This window comes from Rhinolophus sinicus, linkage group LG04, assembly GCF_036562045.2.
Source record: "Rhinolophus sinicus isolate RSC01 linkage group LG04, ASM3656204v1, whole genome shotgun sequence".
In the NCBI taxonomy this organism is placed as follows: domain Eukaryota; kingdom Metazoa; phylum Chordata; class Mammalia; order Chiroptera; family Rhinolophidae; genus Rhinolophus; species Rhinolophus sinicus.
This window is the reverse complement of record NC_133754.1, coordinates 161,502,000-161,525,806: the sequence shown is the minus strand read 5'-3', so window position 1 is coordinate 161,525,806 and position 23,807 is coordinate 161,502,000. Positions and strand designations below refer to the sequence as shown.

General features: G+C 42.4%; 1 protein-coding gene across 3 annotated transcripts in view; it reads right to left on the bottom strand.

Moving 5' to 3' along the window:
- The window catches only part of NR4A3 (nuclear receptor subfamily 4 group A member 3), a 38,961-nt gene that overhangs the window by 7,014 nt on the left and 8,140 nt on the right, over window positions 1–23,807 (bottom strand). For all 3 annotated transcript variants that reach the window (XM_019729222.2, XM_074330767.1, XM_074330766.1), the window contains exons 4-7: window positions 20,945–21,074; window positions 20,300–20,472; window positions 10,186–10,385; window positions 7,878–8,056 (exon numbers count right to left, since the gene is read on the bottom strand). In XM_019729222.2, the coding sequence (XP_019584781.2) occupies window positions 7,878–8,056; window positions 10,186–10,385; window positions 20,300–20,472; window positions 20,945–21,074 (682 nt within the window). The remainder of the gene's footprint in view (window positions 1–7,877; window positions 8,057–10,185; window positions 10,386–20,299; window positions 20,473–20,944; window positions 21,075–23,807) is intronic.

Below are 23,807 nucleotides of genomic sequence, written 5' to 3'. Positions count from 1 at the left end.
TCATATCCTCCCAAGTACTCTTTGAATTAGGCAAGACAAAGATGATCTTTATTAAATAGATAAGAAAGCTAAGGCTCAGAATGTTAAGTGACTAACCCCTGGTCCAAGTTAACAAGTGGTTAATTTCTTTCACTCCAAGTCTATAGAGACATTTCTATGATACCAGGTGGCCCTGAACATTACGCTAGAATGTGCCTCCTCATCCTGAGATGATCTCAGCCTCCCTGTAACTTCCTCCCAGTTTTTGTGTACCTAATTAACTAATTGATTCATTACTTCTTTCAACAAATATTTATTGAGTACCTATTCTGTGCCAAGCAGCGTTATAGCCACTGAGGTTCAGAGCCGTGAACAAAACAGACAACAGATCACACTCCTAACCCGCATGGTGTGAGTATCTAAAGATGCTGTTGGATTCCTGTGGATTTTAGCTATCCAAGCCATGGACACCTCTGCTAAGAGAGACAGGAAGGGAGGCAGGGAAGACAGAGCGTCTGGGGCTTGAGATGCGAGAGGGAAGGAAAGAGAAAGGGAGGGAAGAGGGAGGGGAGAATTCAGTGACGTAATAGAGCTATTTAGGTCTGCGCTCGTGTTTTTCCCTCTTCGCTTCCTTAAGACCTACTCATCCTTAAATCACAGATCAACTATTTCTTCCAGGAAACTCTTCTCTTTTTACTCCCAGTCTAGATGATGTTCCCCTATAGCACTCTCTTTTTTCTCTTTGAAGCATATAACAGGTTGAACACAGATGCTTGTGTGACTATCGCCTGCCTCCTCCTTTAAACGTAAGCTCCATGGGGGCCTGGGCTGTCTTTGCTCACCATTGTATCTCCAGCACCAAGCCTGCTACATAGGAGACACCCAATAAATATTTGTTAAACGAATATGTAAATGGAGGGTCAAAGACCTGTAGAATAGGATTCAATGAATACTAAATGTGTAGGTTGCTCAGAGTCAAGTTATTAAGAAGCTAGCAACCGTCAAGAACTTTATAAGCTCAAAAACCTACCACATCAGACGCTTTGGAACCAGATTTCCAGGATATAAAAGCCTACCTCTGCCACTTATTAGCTGGGAGACTCTGGGTCTGTGTCCACATTTGTAAAATAGGGCTCAAACCTGCCTCATGGGTTATTGTGAGAATTAAATGAATTAATATATGTGAATTATTTGGAACAAAACCTAGCATATAGTAATATTTAGATATTAGTAAGTATCCTCTGTATCCCATACTCAACTTGTTAACTGCCCCTTCAAATCTGCCACTTCTCTGAGCTGGCCTATGAATGATTCCACAATCCTCCCCATCACTCTCATAATCATCTCTTAACTATTCGTCCCCTCTCGGCACCCCCCCCCCAGCCCATCATATTTAATCCACTGCAAGAACTCTGGTTATTATCGCTGTGATGTCCTTCCGTCTATCTCCTCCTCTCAATCTCACTGCCTCTGGACCAGGTCTTAATCTGTTACCCACATTTTTTTAATAGCTTTTGACTGGTCTCTCTGCTTCCCATCTCTGCTGCAATGCATCCCAAGTCCTTTCAAATTTATTTACTAACCAACGTTAAATAACAGAGCGCACATAGAGCCCTTGGCACAGTGCCTGACACCACATATTTTTAAATGGAAGCTGTTATTAATTTGACGGGCTCCTAGTGACCAATAGGTTCCCTTGTCCCTTGCTACTCAAGTGTGGGCCCCGGACCAGCAGCATAACATGACCTGGGAGCTTGTTAGAAATGCAGACTTTCAGGCCCTGCCCAAGAGCGACTTAATTAGAATCTACAATGTAACAAGATGCCCAGTGATGTGCATGCACATAAGCTGGAGACGTCTGCTCTGGTCACTCCTAGTCCCCGGAAGACTCCTGACCCAGTCTACACCTAGTGTTCATCTAGTCTCTGTTTGTAAACCTCACTCCCCAAGACGGGAACTCACTCCCCATGGCCGCTTATTCCAATTTCAAACAGTTCTGTCTGTTGGAAAGTTTTTCTTATATTGAGCTAAGTTTTGCCTTTCTCCAGTTCCCAGTTCTGCCTTTTAGGCGCACATAAGAAACCTCAACTCCTCTTCCTAATGGCAAGGAGCCCAGGGTGAAGAAAGGGATTATGGGACCATCAGGAGCTCCAGGGAGGAAAAGCAGCTCTTTCTGAGCAGGTCTCAGGGCACAGGCCAACCCAGTGACAACAATAACACAGGTCCGGCCAAAGGGGAGCAGAAGAGGGCTCCTGGGGAGAGAGGTGTGTATAGCTCACACACCAACAAACAGGACTTCCTGCTCTGGGAAGTCAGGCCACTACTAGTTCTCATGTGCTGTGTAACATCCTTTACTGATGGGCAGTCCCAGAGGCACTGAGCACACACCAATCAGGAAGCGACAAGTCAGTGTCTCCCCCAGTGAGAGCACAAACTCTCCAAGGGTAAGGGATTATATGCCTGGCACATAGTAGATGCTCAATTAATATTTCTGAATTAATATGAATTGAAATAAGGTAGTTCTCAGGAATTTAGTCTATTTTCTAATAACAAAGCGGTGGGCTGAAAATAATTAACTCAGAGTTTCCTAATTTGGGAGACTTTCTGATAGTCACAATTAACTCATTCATTCAACCAATATTTGCCATGTGGCAGACACCTTTAAATGCTAAAATAATTATAAAGATGAAAAGACTCTCCCTGCCCTTAAGAAACCCACAGTCTAGTTGCAAAGAAAAGCACAAAGAAATTACTTAATATGTATATATGCAATTGTAGGGATGCATGAACATTTTTTATGGATTCCGAGAGAGGGGAACAGCTAGCTTTTCCTGAAATTAAGACACATAACATTCAGGATAATAATAATGAAGGTTTGTCTAATATTCTTTTCTGTAAAGTACACATTAGCTCATTCCATCTTTACAAGAAACCTGCAGTAGACATCATTATCCCTGTGAAAAATGAGAAAACAGATTCCAAGAGGGTAAGAAACTTGCCCAAAGTGGCAAGTTGGACTTGAACTCGGATCACTAATCTCCAAACCCCATGACAACCTCTCCACCCCTGCCCTACCTTTTAAGAACACTATGTTGCCCCACCAATTTTACACTTAATTTTCCTTGCAATGTAGCTGATGGCTATACATGATACAAAACCAGGGTAACCAGGTAACCATTTAGGGTGAGTGGGGGAACTCGGGGAAGACAGGAGTGGGCAGGATCAGGGCCTGCTTGGTCTTGCCAGGTCACTGCTTCATGGCTTTCTGCCCCTGGTTCTGCCTTCTTTCCTCTTTCTCAATTTTTAGAATTCATGTTCTAATCAGGCCAGGAAAAAGACTATCGGCAGAAAAGAAAGGAGTCAAGTTTCTCACCTGACAGAAGTCTGGAGTAAGGAAAACAAAGCCATGGGGAACATTCTTTTAGCGCAGTGATGAGGAAAATGGCATCTGGGCACTCAAGAGTCCCTCCACCATCTATCTGGTCCAAACCTGCCTTTCCAGTCTGCTTTCCCTTTTAATTATAGGGGAAATTTTATTCTGAGGTTAGGTCATAATACTAGGCCATAAGATAAACATCACATAGAACCATTGTTTCCCTCTAAAAATCCTTTAAATTTCCCCAAAGTGCAGCTCTCAGCACCAGAAGCAGAGAGACCAGGACCCACAGCGGACTCACGCTCATGCTCACTGCAGGACATATAGTCAGTCATTGAGTATAACAGTCTGCACTCGTCATGTTTCTCTTCTTACTATTGAGATGATACGCGTCTGTGCGATTTAAAGCATATGTAATGCCAACTCCACCATACTCGCTTTCCCCCCAAAGGTGAAGGAGGACGTTGATCTGGAATGTCCTCCTTCTATGTGTACATGCCAAATCCTTGGGAAGCCATTCATGACCAACACCTCCACATTTCTTCACCCCCCAAAACTTAGCAGTCCTCTGGACTTCCCCTGCACTCAATCTGTCCCTTTTAAGGACGTGAGCACTCACCACCGTACATTGAGTTCATTACATCACAATCATATGACTTCCTCATAAGCTATACCTTTCCTGACAGCAGCATTCATGCATTGCTCATTTTTGCATCCCGAGAGACTGACATCATACCTGAATATAGAAGGCCTTGACTATTTACTGAATGAATGGATACTTATAAAATGGTCATTCTACACGAAATTTTCTATTAGGGGGCTTCTTATTTATTAATCATAATTAATTGCAACTAGATATCACCTCATTGGTATCCTATCAGACACAGAGCTTTTCCATGACTCCGATGTCAGGGACGTGGCACTGGCCAAAGGGTAAATGAACAGGAACCTAAAAACATTTGACAACCACAACTGTGGGGAATTCCCTTTTACTGCAGGGAGGGAGAGTGATCTGAAAGAAACCATTTCCTGCCCCACCTCACCACCTAGTTTTTCACATAGAGGCAGAGGAAGAAGAAAAGAAAGAATTAGAAAGAAAGAAAAAAAAAGCCGTGTTTGTGCAAACTATCAATACTATCCAGATTCTTAATAACTTTCCTGGAAACAAGACTGGTTAGACTTCTAAGACCCCATTTCCTTTTTGTGAGTTCTTCTCTGTGGTTTAGGAGCAGATAGTTTGGGGATGTATTTTCTGATGCCAATAGCCCAACGGATATTCCACAATCACCCTTTATGATCAATGGAGCTTATTCAGAAGTCAAGATTTCACGGGAGCCCATATTGAAATGAAAATTAATATCCACGACAACGCACACTGCTGTTTCCCAGGCATTGCCTTTCTGCCACTTCCTGAGGCTTTCACACAGTTCAAACCCCCTCCCAGAGAGAGCAAATCACAGAGAATACTGTGAGGTCCAGAAATGAGAGCAGAGGGGCTTCTTGCTCTTGTACGTTATACCCACAGCACCTCTAACAACCCGCTCTGGCAGGCTGGCAGGGCTGGGGACAGGAAATGGAACTACACCCTAACAGACTTGGCCCATTTTAAGTGCAGCTTAATTCCTTCAATATCACTGTCCTTCTCTGAGCCTCTCTCAAACACCCAAGGAGATAGTCACCCCACATACTGACTTCTAAAGCCACCACCTGTTTCCTCATGCCACTGAGACTGATCTGGGGCTCCCTGGGGTTCCCAAGGGGAAGGGGGCAGGCATGTGCCAAATTTGAGGGAGTCCCTGTCACCATCCTTCCAGGATGGATCGAGTGCCCATTCTGAATCCAATTTGGCTGCATCACAAACCTAATTTTACATAATCCTTACTGCCGCCTCGTGGAATAGATGTTCTTATCCCTATTTTACAGAGAAATAAAATGCATCACTCAATGGCACATACTTATTAAATACAGGACCCCAGGTTAAAACCTGGGAGTGCTGGATTGCAAAGCCCACGCTATTTCTGCCATGCCCAACTGCCTCCTCCCTGAGCAAGTCTCCACATAAATGGGCAGCCAGGCTGAGCAGATGTAACTACAGGACACACAGCAGCAAACTGGAGGCAGCGACAGCACTGACACACCTCTCCTCCTTCCTACTCCGTATTCTCAGCCCTGAGCTGCCCAATCTCTCCAGGTTGGGGCTGCCTGGCCTCATAGCTGTCTCTGAATTTCTACTTAAACAGTAAAACACAAAAAGACATACACCTCGGACCTTCCTCTTCAACTACAGCTCTCACACCTGGACTGAACTTTTCCCTCTTAGGCTCTTTCCTGCTAGTTTGTGCTCAAAAGCAGCTGTCAGGGTAGATTTTTCTAAAATGCAGACTTTGCTACGATGCTCCTCCGGACAAAACTTTCTGTAGATCCCCAGTGCTCTCAAGATAAACTCCAACCTTCTCACTTAGGAGTGAAAGGTTCTTCATGACCCATACCTATCATACCAGTCTCATTTCTCATCACTCTCCTTTTTCAGACATTTCCTTGCTGAAACTGATGACATCCATAACTTCAATGGCTTTAGCAAATTTTCGTTTATGCCTAGAAATCTCACTCCTTCCATTTTAGCTTGGAACACTGTATGCTTTTATCAAGGCCCAGCTCATGTTACCTCTTTGGACACGACCACCCCTACCTTCAGTCTCTCAGCACTTTGTACCCACTCCTGCACCCCCACCATCGTACTCAGCACCTATATCATATGCATTACTTTGCAAGTTCTGTCTCCCCAGGGATGTGTGTGTTCATCTCTGAAAACCCACTGACATGCAGCAGAGTCCCCAGATCAATGGACTCTTGATTAACTAGACTCAACACCCATTTCCAGAGATGTGGCAATGTCCTGGTTTTATTTCCAGAAAGCCAAGCCAAGGCTGGCTCTAGTTTTTATTTCGTTTGTTTGTTTGTTTTTAACTAAACTCCATACTTTCTAGTTTTGAATGTTTCACTGTCCTAGGAAGAGCTGAATGGTTTTGAAATTGAGCTGAAGAGATTTAGTTGAAAGGCAGCCTTTGAACCAATTTCATTACAGTCCTGCTGGAGTAATGTGCTTGTGCCTTCAATATGCTTATTTTCTTCAGGGGGCTCCCATATGCCATTTGAAAGCCCTCTAAATGGAATCCATACTCTTGGAGATTGCCTCTATTTTGGTTTTGTTAATGGCTCCCTTGGAAGTCTCTGACAGCTCCCATCAAAAGAAGGGAATTTCTTTGGTCTATACAGGACCAAAGATGCAGAGGAGGTGGGGTTCTGCTTGGAATACTTAGGGAACAAGATAGTGTCTGATTCCTACTGTAGTACGTGCCGTTTACTTTTCTTTGCCTTCATGTAACCCATTATAAGATGAATCAGCCTAGCCTTTTCAGGTACTCAGACATCTCTCACGGTAGCTAACAGGAGATGTCCCAAGAAAGTGCATGGAAACAACACACGTTTCTGACGTGTCAGAAAGAAGGGCCCATCTGCGCCAAAGGATGCATTTGGTCCTCTGTGAAATTCACCACCTGCCTGAAAAACGTGTTTTCTACAGTCAAGAGGGTATCAAATCTGAACCTCAATTCTTAGTCCTAGAGCGTAGGCTGTGGTTCATGCTCATGAATAGGATGGGAGGTGAGCCCCAAGTCTGGGTAGCCTCCTCTGGGGTCTCTACCTGCTGTCACTGCCTCATCATGCCCCAGTGTGACTGAGAAGGATAAGATCAAACAGGAAACTCTGAAAGTATGAAGGAGCAAAGGGGCGGCCACAGGGAGATGCTGCATTCCCTCTCTTACCCGACATGCCTTTCTTTTTCTCTTTCTCTTCCTCTTTCTCTTTCTATTTCTCTCTTTCTCTCTCTCTTTCTGCCTTGGGATCCTTTATTTCCCAAAAGATAGAAAGGGAGAGACATCTAGGAAGAGAAAGGCATAATATAGAAATTGAATATGTTTTATGCTCTGTTTCTTAACTTTTAAAAATTGTTGAGTTGAGCCATTTTTTGCTATTTACAAATACCCATTTTTCCTCAACCCACTGCCAATCAAAGTTGTTAGATAAAGTTGTAAATAAATAAAGGTGTGTTTTATATGGGTCACTAGTCGAGGACAGGGAAGAGGGGAAGACGTGCCACTCTGCTCCACAGGAATAGACTGGGTAAGGTAATCTTCCTTTGAAACCCTCTGTACAAATAACCCTGGAGCAGCTAGTCCAAGTGTCAGCAGAACTCCTGTGGAAATTTAGATTTTCACACATTGGGTTCGTTACAATGATAACTCAAGACTAGGAATCTTCTTTCCTGAAAGTTCGTGACAAAATATTGCAGATATACGTCTCGTTGTTTAAACTAGGTTAACTGTAGTAGATTTCAGAAAAATGGCAGTCACTTTCCTCACTTGCTGGTGAGTGTGACAGCCAAAGCCAGAATGCAGCTTCACACAGGAGAGGAGAGAAAAGCGAACATGGTCACTTCCGGTGACGGCAGGGTGGCACTTACCTGTGACCATGCTCATCGCTGACAGGCAGGCTAAGGCTTGGATATCAAGGTTCAGGCTCTGCAAACTTAAGGAAAAGTCTTTAATGGAGTCGAGCCACTCCCCAAATCCACGAAGGCACTGAAGTCGGTGCAGGACAAGTCCATTGCAGAACACAAACTTATCTTCCGCTGTGTTCGACCTACAAGAGAACGTGTGGGGGGTGAAGGGAACGTGTCAAATAAGTCTGTTCAGTCTGTGCAATGGGATCACATCGTAACACACAGGCATCCAGACAGCCGTGGGGCAGCATTCAGAACCCCGTGTGGTGCTGTGAAACCTGCCCCCACACCCTTGATGAACAAGACTGTGCTCCTGGGATAAACCACCATCACCGCTTCTCTATGCTAACTAACTTCCTTGGGGAAGCTGCTGGACTCAGCTGCTGGCTGGCCCGCGGACACAGACAGTGGAGGTGAAGGCCCGAGCACCACCTCTCTCTGCACCCAGACTGTTCCCTTCCGTGCTCCTTCGCCAGGATTTCTCCCTCATTTCGTAAATGTCAAAAACCAATAAGGCCTGAGGCTAGACACTACAATTCCATGTGCAGACTCTAAAAACACCACATCCCTGCAAGTGCCAGAATTCCATCCCAAACTGCAAAGTGGCCTCAAGTGAAAGGAGTCCTTTTGGATGACCTAGGCTTTTGCCAGTGGGGCTGCAGGAGGGCTATCTCTAAATCTGCCCCGATAGTGTATATTCTGGAACTTCTAGCTGACATCACCACTTAGCTGTGGGGCCTTGGGCACTCCTTAACTCTCTCTGGGTTTCCGTTTCCTTATCTATAAAACAGGAGTTCTCACTGCTACCTCCTAAGATGGTTGTGGGAATCAAATACAAGAAAGGACTTGCTACAAAATAAAAAAGAAGAAAAAAAAGGACTTGAAAGCCCATGCACAGTGCCTGGTACACGAGAGGGTCTCAGTGAGTATGAGGTGGAATTAATTCTGAATTCTGTGTAGTCTTTAATTTAGCCTTCCTTTAGTTTTTAAATCTCTTGTCACACCCTGTCTCTTTCAGCCGACTGCCTTCACAAGCAGCATCTCTTTCACTGTGCCTCTTAGATGGACAGCTTCACTCATTCATTCACTTGGCAAGTATTTCCTAAACACCACGTGTGTGCCATTCCGAGGGCCAGACATAGGAGAAAACCTGGTGGTTAGGGCATATATGGTGTCTGCCCGCAGGCAGCTCGTCACTGACTTCTTCCTTTGCTGCCTGCCTGATACAGGACACATTGCTGGCTTGGCTCCTGTGCACACTGGATATTAGCTGTAATGATGCTAATTACTGGCACATTGTAATTCCACCTCTGTCTCTGCCACAGATCCCTCCACAGTGGCTCATAAGGACAGTATGGTTCAAGCTCAGAGTTTAAAACCTGGTCCTCAAGACAACCAGCATCAGAATCGTCAGAACATGAGTTAAAAATGCAGATTTCAAACTGAAATAGCTGGAAATGAGGCATGGGAATCTGCACTTTAAACAAGAGTTTCTGGTAACACAGTATGAAGTTGGGGAGGGAGTGGTAGGGAAGAGATTGAGGGGAAAGGAAATGTTTTTTCCTATAATACTTGGTGAAAGGTTGCTACCATCTCCTAAAAACACATACCTGCCAGGAAACAAGGAAGATGGAATTTAAAATGCTACACGTGGACTTTCCTGAGATGCGCTGAGGTCCTGGGTCCCACCTTTTGGAAAAATCACTTCTGCTTTGGTGTTTGGTGTCACTGAGTTTGACAGGTTGAACCAGAGTTTTGATTGAGAAGCTATGCTCTTGGAGTAAACACTGGGGGTTGAGAAGCTGCGGGAACTCTTTACAGCCCCATCTCGTGTACTAGAACAGTGACTTATAAATAGAAACTGTGAGGTAAATGCAATGTTCAGAATAAATACTTGTTCCCAGGAAATCCTTTATGCACCATGAGCCTCTTCCTAGAACCACAGAAAGCTGGAGCTATACGAGGAGCCGCAGGGGTCACCAAACCCAACCTGCTCATTTCACAAAGAAGGAAACTGCACTTCCAGTAAGGCAAGTGACCTGCGCAGGGTCTCACAGCAAGTCCGTATTAGAACTGAGAGTAGAACCCAGGAGTCCTGGCTACCAGTCCAGTGTTCTACCCACTGCTTGTCATGTTTTAATGCCTGATCATATTTTACATTTCCTTCTGGAGCAGACTTTTCCCTGATGACTCATTTACAAACACAGCAGTTTCAAACTTCTTTAAAAGAAGGAGTGGACTGAAGGGACAGTAAAATAGCAGTAATTACCTGATGGAAAGTCTGAGAACAAACAGCTCCAAAAAGGCTGATTCTATAAGTAAAGTCTGATCTTCTTTGGGGAGATCAGTAAATCCAGGGATCTTCTCTGCCCAGCTTCTGGATACATCAATGGAGGCTGTCAGAAGGTCGTAGAACTGTTGCACGTGCTCAGCATCGGTGCCCGCAGTGGCGTGGTCAGTGGGGCAGTACTAGAATGCAAACCACAGAGAGCAGTGTCATCTCAGTGCAACGGGGATGAGAGCATCACTTGCAAGTTGGCTCTTCCAAGACTGTCTATGCCCAATCCTCACGTTTAAGTCCCACAGTTTATAAAACCCTTTTGCATTCAGTCTCATGTGAGTCTCACAACATCCCTGTGATATAAATAGAGTGAGTTTTGTTACGAAACAGGCAAAGACATTTGTTGACGTCCCGTTAGTGCAGTGGTTTTCAATCTTGACTGCAATCATTTTGGGAGCTTTAAAAAACACATCTGGGTCATTGCCACACAGATTCTAATTTAATTGGTCTAGGGTGGAGACTAATTCTCAGGAGTTTTGAAAGCTCCTCAGGTGATTCCGAAGGGCAGCCAGTGTTGAGAACCAATCCCCCAGGGGTCTGTGTCCGAGTGGGCTTCCAGGACCTACTGATTCCATTAAAGTACAGGTGCCTTCAAGTAAGATGCTTAGTTAACCCGTGGTTCTTCAAGTGTGGTCCCTGGGCCAGCAGCATCAGCAACACCAGGGAATGTGCTAGAAAAGAACATCTCAGGCCTTGCCCCAGACTGACAGATTCAGAAACTCTGAGAGTAGGCCCAAAAAACTGTGTCACCAAGACATCCAGGTAATTCTCATGCACGCTGAAGTTTGGGGATCACAGAATTAACCAACAGGAGAAGAGAATGACTTTTGCTTCCTGTAGGTGGATTTCTGTGAGTTACAATAAACCAGGAAGGGGAGCGGGGGATGGGTGTCTCCTTGGCAGGGCCCAGGCTGCTGTGTGCCATCAGAGTCAGTTCTTGTGGCTACTTACATTAATGAAAATTAAATACAAAATTCAGCCGCTCAGTCACACTAGCCATATTTTGAGCTCAACAACCACTTGTGGTGCAGAACGTGTCCATGAGAACATTCTATTGGACAGAACTGACCTACAGGGTCCCGGGAGAAGAAAAATCTAAGTGGGAATCAAGTTTATACCCAGCGTTTGGATATTCTAGTAGAGTCAGGGTTTTGCTTGAATCACAGGAAGAAAATCTTGCCTGCTTTTAGGCAGGAAGATTGATACAGCAAGTTAATAATCAAGGGACAACCAACCACACAGAAACTTAAGAGATAAGCAGAAACACTCATGTCAACATGCATCTCATTTCCTTCACAATAACAGCCAGATGCGCTTTTGCCTCCCTTCACTCCGTTAATACTCGTGGGGCATGGATTTTAATTCTTATTCTCCAGATGAAAAAAATGAGGCTCAGACAAACTAAGAGATTTCCCTAAGTTACACAGCCAACAGTGGTACAGCCAAGACTTAAAAGTGGCCTTGTGATTTCCAGTCCTACACCTCCTGGCTGGAAATATGTATGATGTTACTAGCTAGTAGACTGGGGGAGCGTTTTCAGAAGTATTTTGCCTTGCTCTAATTGGAGGTGTCCAGATATGTATTCATCTGGTCCCATGTTTTGCAAGCAGCACAGTGACTGGCACATAATTGACCCTCAGTAAATAGTTGTTGAATATTGTTCAATGAAAGAATAGTCAAGGGAGTGACTAGGCTTGCCCTAACCTGGCTGGAGGAGAAACAGCCAATAGGCAGCCAGGTACTTATTGTAGAACTACTTAGGTATGAGGGAATGAGGCACTTGGCTTAATTGGATCTTTTTTTTCCTTTGTGCTTTCCCAAGAGGTACCGTGAAATAACAAAAGAAACATCAGAGAAGGAGCCCAGCTACTTTAATCCTAGATTTATTTATCCAGCCCCTAATTTTTGAAATAATGTAGCTCTGCCGCTTACTTTAGTTATCTGGGGTAAATGACTTCACTTTTCTGAGACTCAATGTTCTCCTCTGTAAAATAGGGACAATAGACAATACCGTCCTCAATATTTTGTTGCGATGATTAAATGCGATAATCCATGTGAAGGGCCTCACACGTAGGACATGCTTCCCAAACAATGACAGCAATGACTGATAACGGTTATGATACTTGGAACTCTCACTGCCCCTGTTTCCATATTTATAAAATGGGGGAAGGGGTTGAACCAGAAGGTTTCTACTTTTCAGCCCTGACTCTCTAGGATCTTATAACATCAGGTCCTGTTCAGAGCCCTGGCTCCTCTGTGCCCAGTTGTCCCACCCAGGCAGGGCCTGGGTTCTGTGAAGCCCTGGATATTTCTGTGATGTAATGGACCATGGGAGCACAGTCTGGGAGAACTCCTTCCCACGGATATTCAAGGATGGCAGCCTGATCCTGGTGTCAAAGACACTTCCCACCATCTCCTTTCAGCTCATATACTGTTAATAGGAGGAGAGTAGAAAAAAGGGATTTTATTATTTTTTGCTTTCTCCTCTGATATGAATCTAATTCCATATGCTCTCCAAGGGCAGGATAAAATTCAGGGCAGAACCACCTTAGGGAGCTGACAGCACTACGTGTGACATTCCCGAGTGAGTGGTAATGTGGAGTAGAGGCAGCAGGCCATGGGGTCCTCCCCCAGGCTCTGGCACTGACTTGCTGTGCAGCCCTAGACAAAATCACTTAACTTCTCTGGGTCTGCTTCTGCGTCTAACGTAGGAAGTGACCGGGCTAGCTGTTCCTTAGGAGTCCTTCTGGCTGTTGCATTCTGCTGTCTTTCTGTTACTGATTTCTAGTTTAATTCCACTGTGGTTTGACAGCATACATTGTATGATTTCTGTTCTTTTAAATTTGTTCAGGTGTGTTTTATGGCCCAGACTGTCATCTGTCCTGGTGAATGTTCCATGTGATGGCTCTTGCATTCAATGAAAAATGTTGCTAATCACACCAGGTATGATATGATTGCCTAGAATTTGACATTGATTCAGCTTTATTTTGTTTTAAAATAGTGTGTTAAATGGAGAGAGAAAGGTTAAATGGAGAGAGAAACTTTTTCCTGGGAATGAGACTTCACGGTTCCCTCTTGCACTGACTTCCTTGAAACCATGGCTCACAACTCAATAATCTCTCTGGCTCCACTACTTGCTCAGAATCCTCCAGAGTGCTTAGTGTTCACCCTGGGTCCTCTGCAGGCCTCTGCCCCTGCTGGGCTCACATTGTGTGCATCCTGCATACAGGGCAATACAGGCCCTGCCTGCCCTGTGTGTGCAGTTTTCTCTGATGGAGCCCAGCAAGGAGGGAAGCCAGCAGGCCTGGCATGCCAGACTCCAGCCAGACCCTTGGAGCTTCACCTGCAGTGACACTAGTCCATGTTCTAGAATTCTGGGGCCAAACTGGATTAAGCCTGAGCCACCAGTAACTTGGGGGTGACTGGAGAGTCAGCATCCTATGCTGAGGGAAAAGATAAACCGAGTATTCCCTCTATTGAACATAAGATTTAAAGAAACATGAAACATTTTAGATTCTTTCTCTGTCTGGCCTAGCCCTTCATAAAAACCTCACCAGGGAATACTGGACCTAGAGCTGGAAGAGCCAGACCCCCACTTCTGCCTCTGTGCTCCTGTACGTCCATGTCTCAGAGCTAGGCAGGTATGGGGTTCACCAAAGAAAATCTAAAAATATTTGTTTATTGATCATTCCAATCAAACACAGGCCAAATAGTGGAAGACTTTAGAAATGAGTCTTTTTTCTTGTTTATGCTAACGTTTTGTTCCAGCCTATGTGGATAATTGATCCATCAAAAATCTGGCTTTATCACTAGTCAGTGACACAGTATTACATTTACTGACAGCTAATGTCTAATGGTTAATTTCACCAAAGCACCCGAATGAGAATCTAGACCTGCAAACAACAATGGATGTCATTGAAACTAAAATGAGTCTACACATTTCCTATGGCAGTAACATGACTGTACAGGTCAGATTTCAGGCACACCCTGGGCCTAAAATAAGTTATTTGAATGGGAACACCAGCCCTAAAAAATTAGCAATGTGATGCTTTCCTAGCAGCATGGAATCTGATATTTACTCTATCTCACTGTCAGTGCAGGCTAACTATGTAAAACGTCCTAAGAATATTTTATGTCCCCTTAGAATGTTACTTTTCCTTGGGTGTTTATATTTCTTTGTATATTTTAGATGTGCTCATTCTACAAGCCAAACTACATGTACATACTCTTAGGTTCTTACACTTTAAAAAGTGATACTTTAAAAATTGGCAGTGAATATATTTTCCCCCAATTTATTTTTTTCTTATCTAATTACCTCCCCTTAAAAACAAACACAAACAAAACCCCCCAAAGTCCCTCTCCTCCCCCCAAAGTCATCACTGCAGTTAAGTGTCTGTTTACTTCCTCTTTCCTTCACGGCATGGAAATGCTATGAGAGCAGGAGCTTCTCTTGTTCAACAACGTGTCCACAGCTCTAGAACAGTGCCTGACACCCAGGAGCCATTCCATCAACATCTGTTAAATGAATTCATTGCTTTCTGGAAAGCTGGGAAAGAGGAGGTTCGAGGTGAAATTGAATTGTTCTTATTAAACTGCGTTGGTGGTTCTCAAAACTTAGCGTGCCAGAGAATCATCCGAGGCACTTGTTAAAATACAGATTCCTGACTGCCTCCCCCCTCCGCCCCAACCCCTGATTCAGTAGGTCTGGGTGTGGCCCAGGAATCTACATTTTAAGCCAACATCCTGGCTCTTTTTGACAGGGCCAGTCTGGGCACCATCCTTTGGGACCTGCAGACCTGCAGCCATAGTGGAATTACACGTAGCAGGTTTGATGGTCAGCGGGTCAGGGAATTAAAAAGCTGGAAGGGATCATGGGAATGCACTTAGTCCACTCCCCCACACCATTCAGAAGAGGAAGCAGGCCCACAGAGGGGCCGGGACTGGCCTGAAATCATCTAACAAATTGAGAGGCAATTTGAGAGGATCTTCTGAGGAGGCCATGAAACCACCCTCTTTGCAGTTTTCATGCTGTTTACTCTGTAGGTCTAACATGTTAGGCTTGGTGTTTCTCGGGCTATCTTATAAACATACGTAAATGCCATTTGCTGGTGCCTGATTTTGTCTGAGCAGTTATCTCTTGTATTTGGCTCTGTTACTATACTAAGTGACACCAATTACCAGAAAATATCCTAGTTTGCTAAAAACAAAACAACAACAAAAAAAACTTAAAATGACCAACTAATGAGGATGTTAAGTATACTTTCTCATTAATAATTATGCAGGCTCTGATGCCAAGCCCAGTATCTATATATAATTGTATTGCTAAATTAAAAGCAACTGTGGGGCAGAGAATAGCAACATTTCGAGAAGAAAGAAATCAAATGTGACATGTTTTGACTGCACTGATATACAATGATCTGAGCTCAATTTTGAAGGAGAGAAGCTTGGCCCAAAGGAAATGTGAAGGTCCCAGAGCCAGGAATGCTTCACAGAGCAAGGAACTCTCTCTCTGGCCTCTAAAACATTTGTTTCCTCTGAGACTTGGAACACAACTCCTCCACCTCCTCTTCCCACAAATGGGGAAAACCGCCCCACTGCTACCTGAAAGGCACGTATGCTGGTACATGAAGATCTGAACATCCCTGCCTGGCAAACGTTTCCTCATTTCTCTATTCGCCTGATTCACTAGGGGAAGCTAATACCTTTTATAAATTCTTTCCGGCAAATCAACTGACTGACAAGGCAAATTTGTAGCAAATTCTTATATAAAATGTAATAAATTATGGATACATATTAAAATGTTAACATGAGCTACTGCTGACGCGTAGGATTAGGCAGGAATAAATGAGAGGAAACTTTCATTTTTCACTTTATCCACTTCTAAATGGTTTGCCTTTTTAAATACCAGTGGATCTATATTACTATTATAGTAATTTTTAAAAAGCAAATGAAGTTTTTATTTTTTTAAATATCTAGTAAATTGCCATTAAATATAAGTAGCAGTATGGTGAAATAGAAACAAATCACCTTGAGTTTGGAGAGTTGGATCTAGCCTAGCTCTGTCACTGATCTTAGGCAAGCCACTTAACCTCTGCAATCCTTTCCTTACTCTGAAAATGTGGGGGTTGGAGTACATGATCTCAAAGGCACCTCCAGTTCTAGAAACTTATAAATATAAAACTTTAAGGAGAAGGTATTATGAAAATTGAGTTTCAATGAATGACATTCTTTAAAAAAATGACTGAAACCATAAATTATATCACATAAAGCTGGAGCTTAAGTGAAATTATGTAAGAATATATGTGACGGTGCCTAGCCCAAAGAAGGCATTCAGTAAATTCATTTTGCTTCATTCGTTTTATGTTAATGTTTATTTAGAGAACAAAGCAAGTTCCATCTTGTTAAATAATAAGTTACTTCACAACATATATTCTTATATGTATAGATAATCCCTTGCATTTAGGGTAACAAGGTAAATCCCAGAATCATAAAATCTTACAGTTGGAAGGAACTTAATATCATCCAAAATAACCTCTGCTTGTGAGAAATCTTGTTATGTGTCCTTCTCAGTTACTTGTGTTGATGAACTCACACTGCCACAGCAGCTCTTGCAGCTAAGGGGGCTCATCTTTGTTTTCAGAGTGATCTGAAAGGGGCCCCCTCCTTCTCCCTGTAGATCTATCCTTGGGAGCAACAGTCCTCTGCCACAGGGCAAAAGAATGACCTACTCCTGGCCCAAGCTTCTCCCTTCCTGTCCACATATTTCCATTTCCTCCAATCATCTCGTACAAGTTTCTAGAAACAGTATGTCCACATCCCGCTTAAACCCCAGCTTAGAATTAGACTCAATCCTGAAGTGTGGTCTGATAGGACAGAGTTCGTGGGACCAACACCAGCTTGGCTCTGGTCCCTTCCTTCTGCAGCCTAAGGTAATTCAGCATCCCTCCCTTCCACCACACATATACTTTGTTGGTTCACAGTAAGTGTGTATGGAATAAACTCCCAAGATCTTCTTAACATGAACTACTGACAGGCCAAGGCTCTCCCATGTTTTAAAATTCTAAATGCTTCACTTCACATTTATTTTTGTTAACTTTCTTCATGATGGTGTCAGCCCATCCTGTTCCAACCTGTCGAAATCACTCTGAATGTTGATACTGACATCCATCATATTAACGATCCCTCCCAGATTTCTGTCATCTGTAAATGTGATCAGCATGCCTTCTCTGTCTTCATCCAAGTTTCTGATAAAAACTCACTGTATTTTTTAAAAAGTCTTTTAATTTAATTGATTTTGGTCCAATTTTTGATAATTTTTTAAAGCTATCTTAAAGCAGGAGAATCCAAACTATGAGGTTCAACCTGACTCCAAAACAATGCAATTAAAATAAATACGCTTTACAAAATTGAGCCAGGCCCCAAAGGTGGTATCAATGTGACCCAGACTCTGGCATGGTCAATCTGCTATTTTCAACAAAGCTAACAATTAAATTGGATAAATGTTTGTTGATGAGGATGATGACACCAGTCTAACACATTCAATGGTGCAGAGGTAAGCAAACATGGTGGATTGATTTTTCAGTGTGGAGAGTTCCCAGCTGGGACAGCTCCAAGTTCTGGGGAGGGTTTGCCACTAAATAACTAATTAGCCATGTAGACTAATAATCTGATAATTTGGGGCCCAACAAATCATCTTTGGGGCCTAAATTCTCTAGACTGACCATCAATAGTGATTTCAAATGCCCTCGCCCAATAACAGATTCTGTGCCTCCATGTGGGCAGTGCGGCAAAGCTTCATTAATTCAGAAAAATTGCAGGAGGGAGGCTGAGGTTGCTTGAGGGAGAAGTCTTTATTCCCTCATGCTTTCCCAGCACCCACTTTCACTGAAATCAGAGATGCAGTAAAGCTTGGTATTTAGGAGCACGAACTTTGGGGTCCAATACACTTAGCTTCTAATTCACCTCTGATGCATATTAGCTGTGTGACCTTGGGCAAGTCAGTCCTTTAGCCTTTCTCAGTTTTTCTCTCCACATCCGTGAAGCAGGAATCGTAATACTTACCTTAATGGTATTGCTATGTGGCACCTGACATGTGAAGTGTTCATACTCAGGACACTCAACAAATGGTAGAATAAGGTTTGGCAAGGACATAGCAAACAGGGAGGGCATTCTGCTGACGTTTTGACAAGTATAATCTTATTTAATCTTCACAAACCCCAGGAAGTAGGTATTATTATTATTCCATAACACAGATGAGGAAACTGAGGCATTAAAAGGTATAATCAGTTGCTCAAGGTCACCCAGCTACTGAATGATGGTGTTGGGATTTTAATCTAGGGTCCTGCATGGTTCCAAAGCCTAAGGCCTTAACCTCTGCATTATTCTGTTAGACTATTGTTTGAGACTTGACTTCAGTCAAGAGAAGCTACTTGAAATGAGACTAAGAGTCCTCAACGTTCGGTGCTAAGGATCTACCATGCTTCTCGTATGAAGCCTTGTGATCAGGTGCAGAGAGGAGGCTTCACAACCGATAATCAGGGTAGGGGTGAGGGAAGGAGGATCATAGCAGGTGTGCCAATCACCCTTTCATTTCTGTCAACATTGCAACCTAAAAGGAGGACACATAACAGACACATCCACACTCTTTGCCAGTGGTTCAGTCAGAAGTTTGAAATACTGAGTAGGCCTGGGAAGGGCAATCTGGTCGCAGCTGCCAGGCCAGATCAGCCAACTGGGGATCCCTGGACTGGAATCTCTCTGACCTGTGTGCAAACTGTGTTTCTAAGTTTTCTCGTCTTAGAATGAGTGGGGTTAACGATCCCTATAGTTCAAGGTTCCTTAAATGGTTGAAGGAGACAATGTCCCACAATGTCTAGCATGTAGAAATTGCCTGAGAATTGTGATCTTTTTCCTTCCTTTCCCTCTTTGGCAGGACCCTGTCTTACTAGAAGTTCACTTCTCTAATTAAGCCTTTGTAAAAACTGCCTTCCAGTAATGTTTATACATCTGCTCATAAAACCTTTTCTCATGGTTCTTCCCTGTGTTATCCAAGTTTCTGGCGGTTTGCAGAATTCTAACTGGTATTTTACTCTCGCCCATATGACATAAAAATGTGCCTATATTTTGGTTGACTTAAATAACAACACTGGTAATCATTTATGGTTTTTGAATGTTTTCTCAACCATCGAATGATGTTCAAAACCTCCCTCTGAGGGATCATCTCTCAAAGGGAAACAAGGAAAATCCACCATCACCATTCACCAGGGATGAGAAAGCCAAGAGCAGAAGCCGGGTGACTCACGTAGGAAGCAGCAGAGGAAGTGCTGCGTCCCAGTCCTCCTGATGCCTCCCGATGTCAAGGCGAGAGTTTCCTGCTCTACATCAATGGTCTAATCCCTCTGAATAAGCAGCAGGTCAATCAATGCTAGTGCAACTGGGCAAACTGCTTAAGGATAACTTAAAGCTCACCCAGATGGTTTGATTACAATATGGAAAAACCAGTAGTCACTTTGTCTAAGCCATGAAAGAAATCTATAAATTGTAATTCACCTGTGCAAACTTTCATTGGCATAACCACCGGGAATCCTGTAACAATGGCTATGACAGGTGCAGCACTGTCAGCGTCATTTGTTAAGGCATTTAGAGATCCAATAAGGCAAAAATTATTTGGTGCAATGGATGCACTGGAATTGCTAAATGAAGTGAGAAATGTAGGAAAGGTACCGTGTTTCCCTGAAAATAAGACCTACCCCGAAAATAAGCCCCAGTTAAGATCTTCGGCCAAACGGGCCCATTTAGTATGTTATGACGATGTTCCAGAAGATGACATGACTGTATTTGAATAAATGTAGATTGTCGTACATGAAAAAATAAGCTATCCCCTGAAAATACGCCCTAATGCGTCTTTTGGAGCAAAAAATATTTTCGCTCTTATTTTTGGGGAAACACGGTACGAAAATTGTTTAGCACAGTGGCAGGCACAAAGTCATTCAATCAACTCTTATTACTAGTACCATCAAAAGCAGGACATCATAAAACTTACTCTGGAATAATCAAGATCTCTGGGCGTTGAGTCTGTTAAAGCTCGGACAAGGGCATTCATCATACAGATCGGAGGGGAAGGTGGGGAGGGCTGAGAAGGTTCCTGCTGTAACGGGCTCTTTGGTTTGGAAGGCAGCCGACCTCTCCTCCCCTTCAGACTATCTGTACGGACAACTGGTACCAACAGAAAGAGAGAAAAAAAATGTTTTCAAACATATTCGTGAATAGCATGCCATAAATCACAAAAAGGAATCAAAACACTTTATAGTTGAACAATCATTAATGAGACCAACCATTTAAAAGTGGCAATAAGTTTGGAATAATAGTCACAGAGTGATGTAATGAGAGTTGAAACAAGCAGCATAAAGCTCACCCATATACTTACATATGGTAATGAATTAGCCCCAAGAGTCTCCTTCTTAAATAGAACAAAAATGTGTGTACACAAGCTCTCTATTGATTTTGAGAAATTAGAATACGTAGTCCTCAACTATTTTTAAATGTAAACATACACCGTAAAAATAAAATGTTGGAAGGAAAGGGAAACAAGGAAAATTCACCATCCCAACGTAAATATTAACTTTTTTTTTCAGTGCTATCTGAGAATACGTATATACAAGTGGTATAAAAAGCATCATATCCATACCTTCTTTAACCATTCCGACACTGAGACACTTCTGAAATCGACAGTACTGACAGCGGTTTCGACGTCTCTTGTCTACAGGGCAGTTTTTATTTGCCAGGCAAACATATTTTGCATTTTTCTGCACCGTTCTCTGAGAAAATACAATACAGAGATAGTCAACTAATAGTTTCTGGAAAGAGGTAGGACCTGACAAGATGTATTTTAATTACAATGTGAAAAGTGACAGTGCAATTCGTATAATTAGATAAATTTAATTTCCTAACACGCTAGCCTGCAGGAAAAACAATTTTATTAGTGTTAGCTGCTGACACGGAAAATCATCTTGGATTATTCTGAAGCAAGTCTCAGGAGACATCCAAGTCTGAATGATAAAATCATATCTGAAATTACCAGGTCAACATATCATACCTTGGAGGATTAGATTATCTCCACTTTTAATATCCCTTTGGGAACAATTTTCGACTTGTTCTATTCCCCTGATTATTGCTGACCTTATTAAAATAAAATCAAAGTTATCTGGGATGTACTTTGTTGGCTATCACTTTTGTAAGTCAAATATCACAGTAAACTGGCTTTGTTCCCCAATAGAGATGAAATCATAAAAAGCAAAAATTAGGATTTGTCTAGTTAAAACATACAGGAAATGATGTTTTAATGCAAAAAAAAATAACTTAATTAGGCTGTGTGGTTTATTTTGTCTTTAAAAGAATATATATGGCGAACTGGCCATTTCTGATTGCTGAAAACAAAATCTTAAAATTGGATGCTAAAAACCATTATCACATCCAAGAAAGAAAAAAACAAAAACAAAAACAAAAAAGAATGAGAGAAAGAAAGGAATATGAGAGCCATGTACTTTCAATGAAAATTCCCATTACTAGGTTATTTGATAAATAACTATTGATATAGGTATCAAAATAGCCATATTGTAAAATATAGATAAAACTTAGACTTGGATATAAAATAATGTTGTATTCTTCAGAATCACATATAATTTTTTAAATGACACATGGAAACAATTAATAAATGAAAACAATAATTTTATGCTCCAAATATTATATAAGTGAGGCTTGAGTTTTTAAAAACTAAAAACTTCTGTGCAAAGGTTGTGTATTTACCACTTAGGGAGAAATCATTCAGAAATTACCTGAATCTATACAACTCTAAATAGAGCAGACAGTTGGAATTTATTTGGTAAGCCTAAGAAAAAGAAATCCAGGTAATTTGGGATTGGTCATCTATTTTGTGCCCAAAATTCGAGATCTATTTTCAATGTTTACTTTCAGCAATCCTCAACCCCCGTTTATTAGTTTTCACTCTATCACCTTTTAATTTCATGTTCAGAGATCATTTCTCAACTGCTCATATAAAATTAAAAAAAAAAAATCTAACAAAGCCAGATACATTTCCCCTGCTTTAGTTGGTGATTTTAGTTTAAAACGCAAAATTCCAAAACACAATCACCCTTCTGAGTTTCCAGCATTTAAATTCTCAGCAGTCTGTAAGGGTAGGAAAGTTGTATTTCCTGAACAAAGCTCTCTTTCCTCAAACATGCAGTAATTTCTAAAACTCTGTTTCTTGCCATTATCCTCAAGGCTATATGCCAATTGCAGGGCTGGTGGCATTTTGCTTCAGGTATACATTTCTCCAATAACCTGAAACCTTTTCTACCGTTGCATGTGCCTATGCAGTTTAAGGACAGGGAGAGATCGTTACAGTTCAATCACTGAATTCCATCATTAACTGCATTTCATGTCACATTTTTAAAGAATTCAATTTAATGGTAGAAAGCCACTGGGTAAAACCTGCTCCTGCTCCCTTAATTAACAGATCTGTGGGGTAGTTCTCCCCCATGCCACCCCCCGCCCTTTCAAGTATAGATTTGTTTTCAAGGGATTGCTGCAGAAAAGGAACGCTGTTGGGGAAACTTAATTGACATTTCTAGACTAGGAATGTATTACCACTCCTGTATTTTGGTCAACTTTCAATTATTCAGGGATGATTATATTTGAAGTTACTTGTATTCCTCTTAAGTGTTTTTCTTTCTTTTTCCTTTCTTGGCTGCCCATTTCACTGCCCTTCAGCATTTCCACTGAAATGCTGTACACATCAAATCTGGGAAAGGAATGCCGTTCCTTGAAAGTAACCCTGGTAAAGCTTGAGCAGTTAAGGCAGAAAAAAAAAGGCTAACCTGAGAGTTCTACGTTTAAAACATCAGAATCATGCATACCTTCAGTATGGCACTTAACAGACTGCAGTCTTTCCACAAGCATTTTCTCATTTTTCTGCAGAATTTAATTAATCACACGATTCCTATCTCCAGGTCAAAAATAACTTGTTGCCTGTTGGTATGTATGCCAATCCACAAACACGTGCATTTTAAAAAATACTTGGCAGTTTTCACTTATAATGAACTGTAGTTTTAAGTGCTTTCATACATGTTGTCTCGTTTAATACAGCCTTTATTCACCTGATAGGGAAGCTCAGGCCTCGAAAGAAGTGTCATGCCCAGTGTCATACAATTGGTAGGTGACAGATCAAGGACTCCTATTTGAGTATTCTGACTCCAATTCCAACCTGCTCCCAGATACATCCTATTCGCCTCCCAAATCCTAGGTTACCCAATCAGCATCCAGCTTCCTCTCTCCCTCCACCTTGACCAGCACTGGAGGCTAGAGACTAATTATCATAGGACATTTGTGCGTTGGCAAGTTCCTGAGACAATGGCCAGGGGAGTGGGGAGGGTGGCAAAGAATTAAGTGTCTGAAGAAATCCAGGAGTCAATACTTAAAGCAGAGCAGCAAGAGAACAAGCTCTCTTTCCCCTGAGTGGTGTAAAGAGCACTGAATTAAAGAATCAGAAG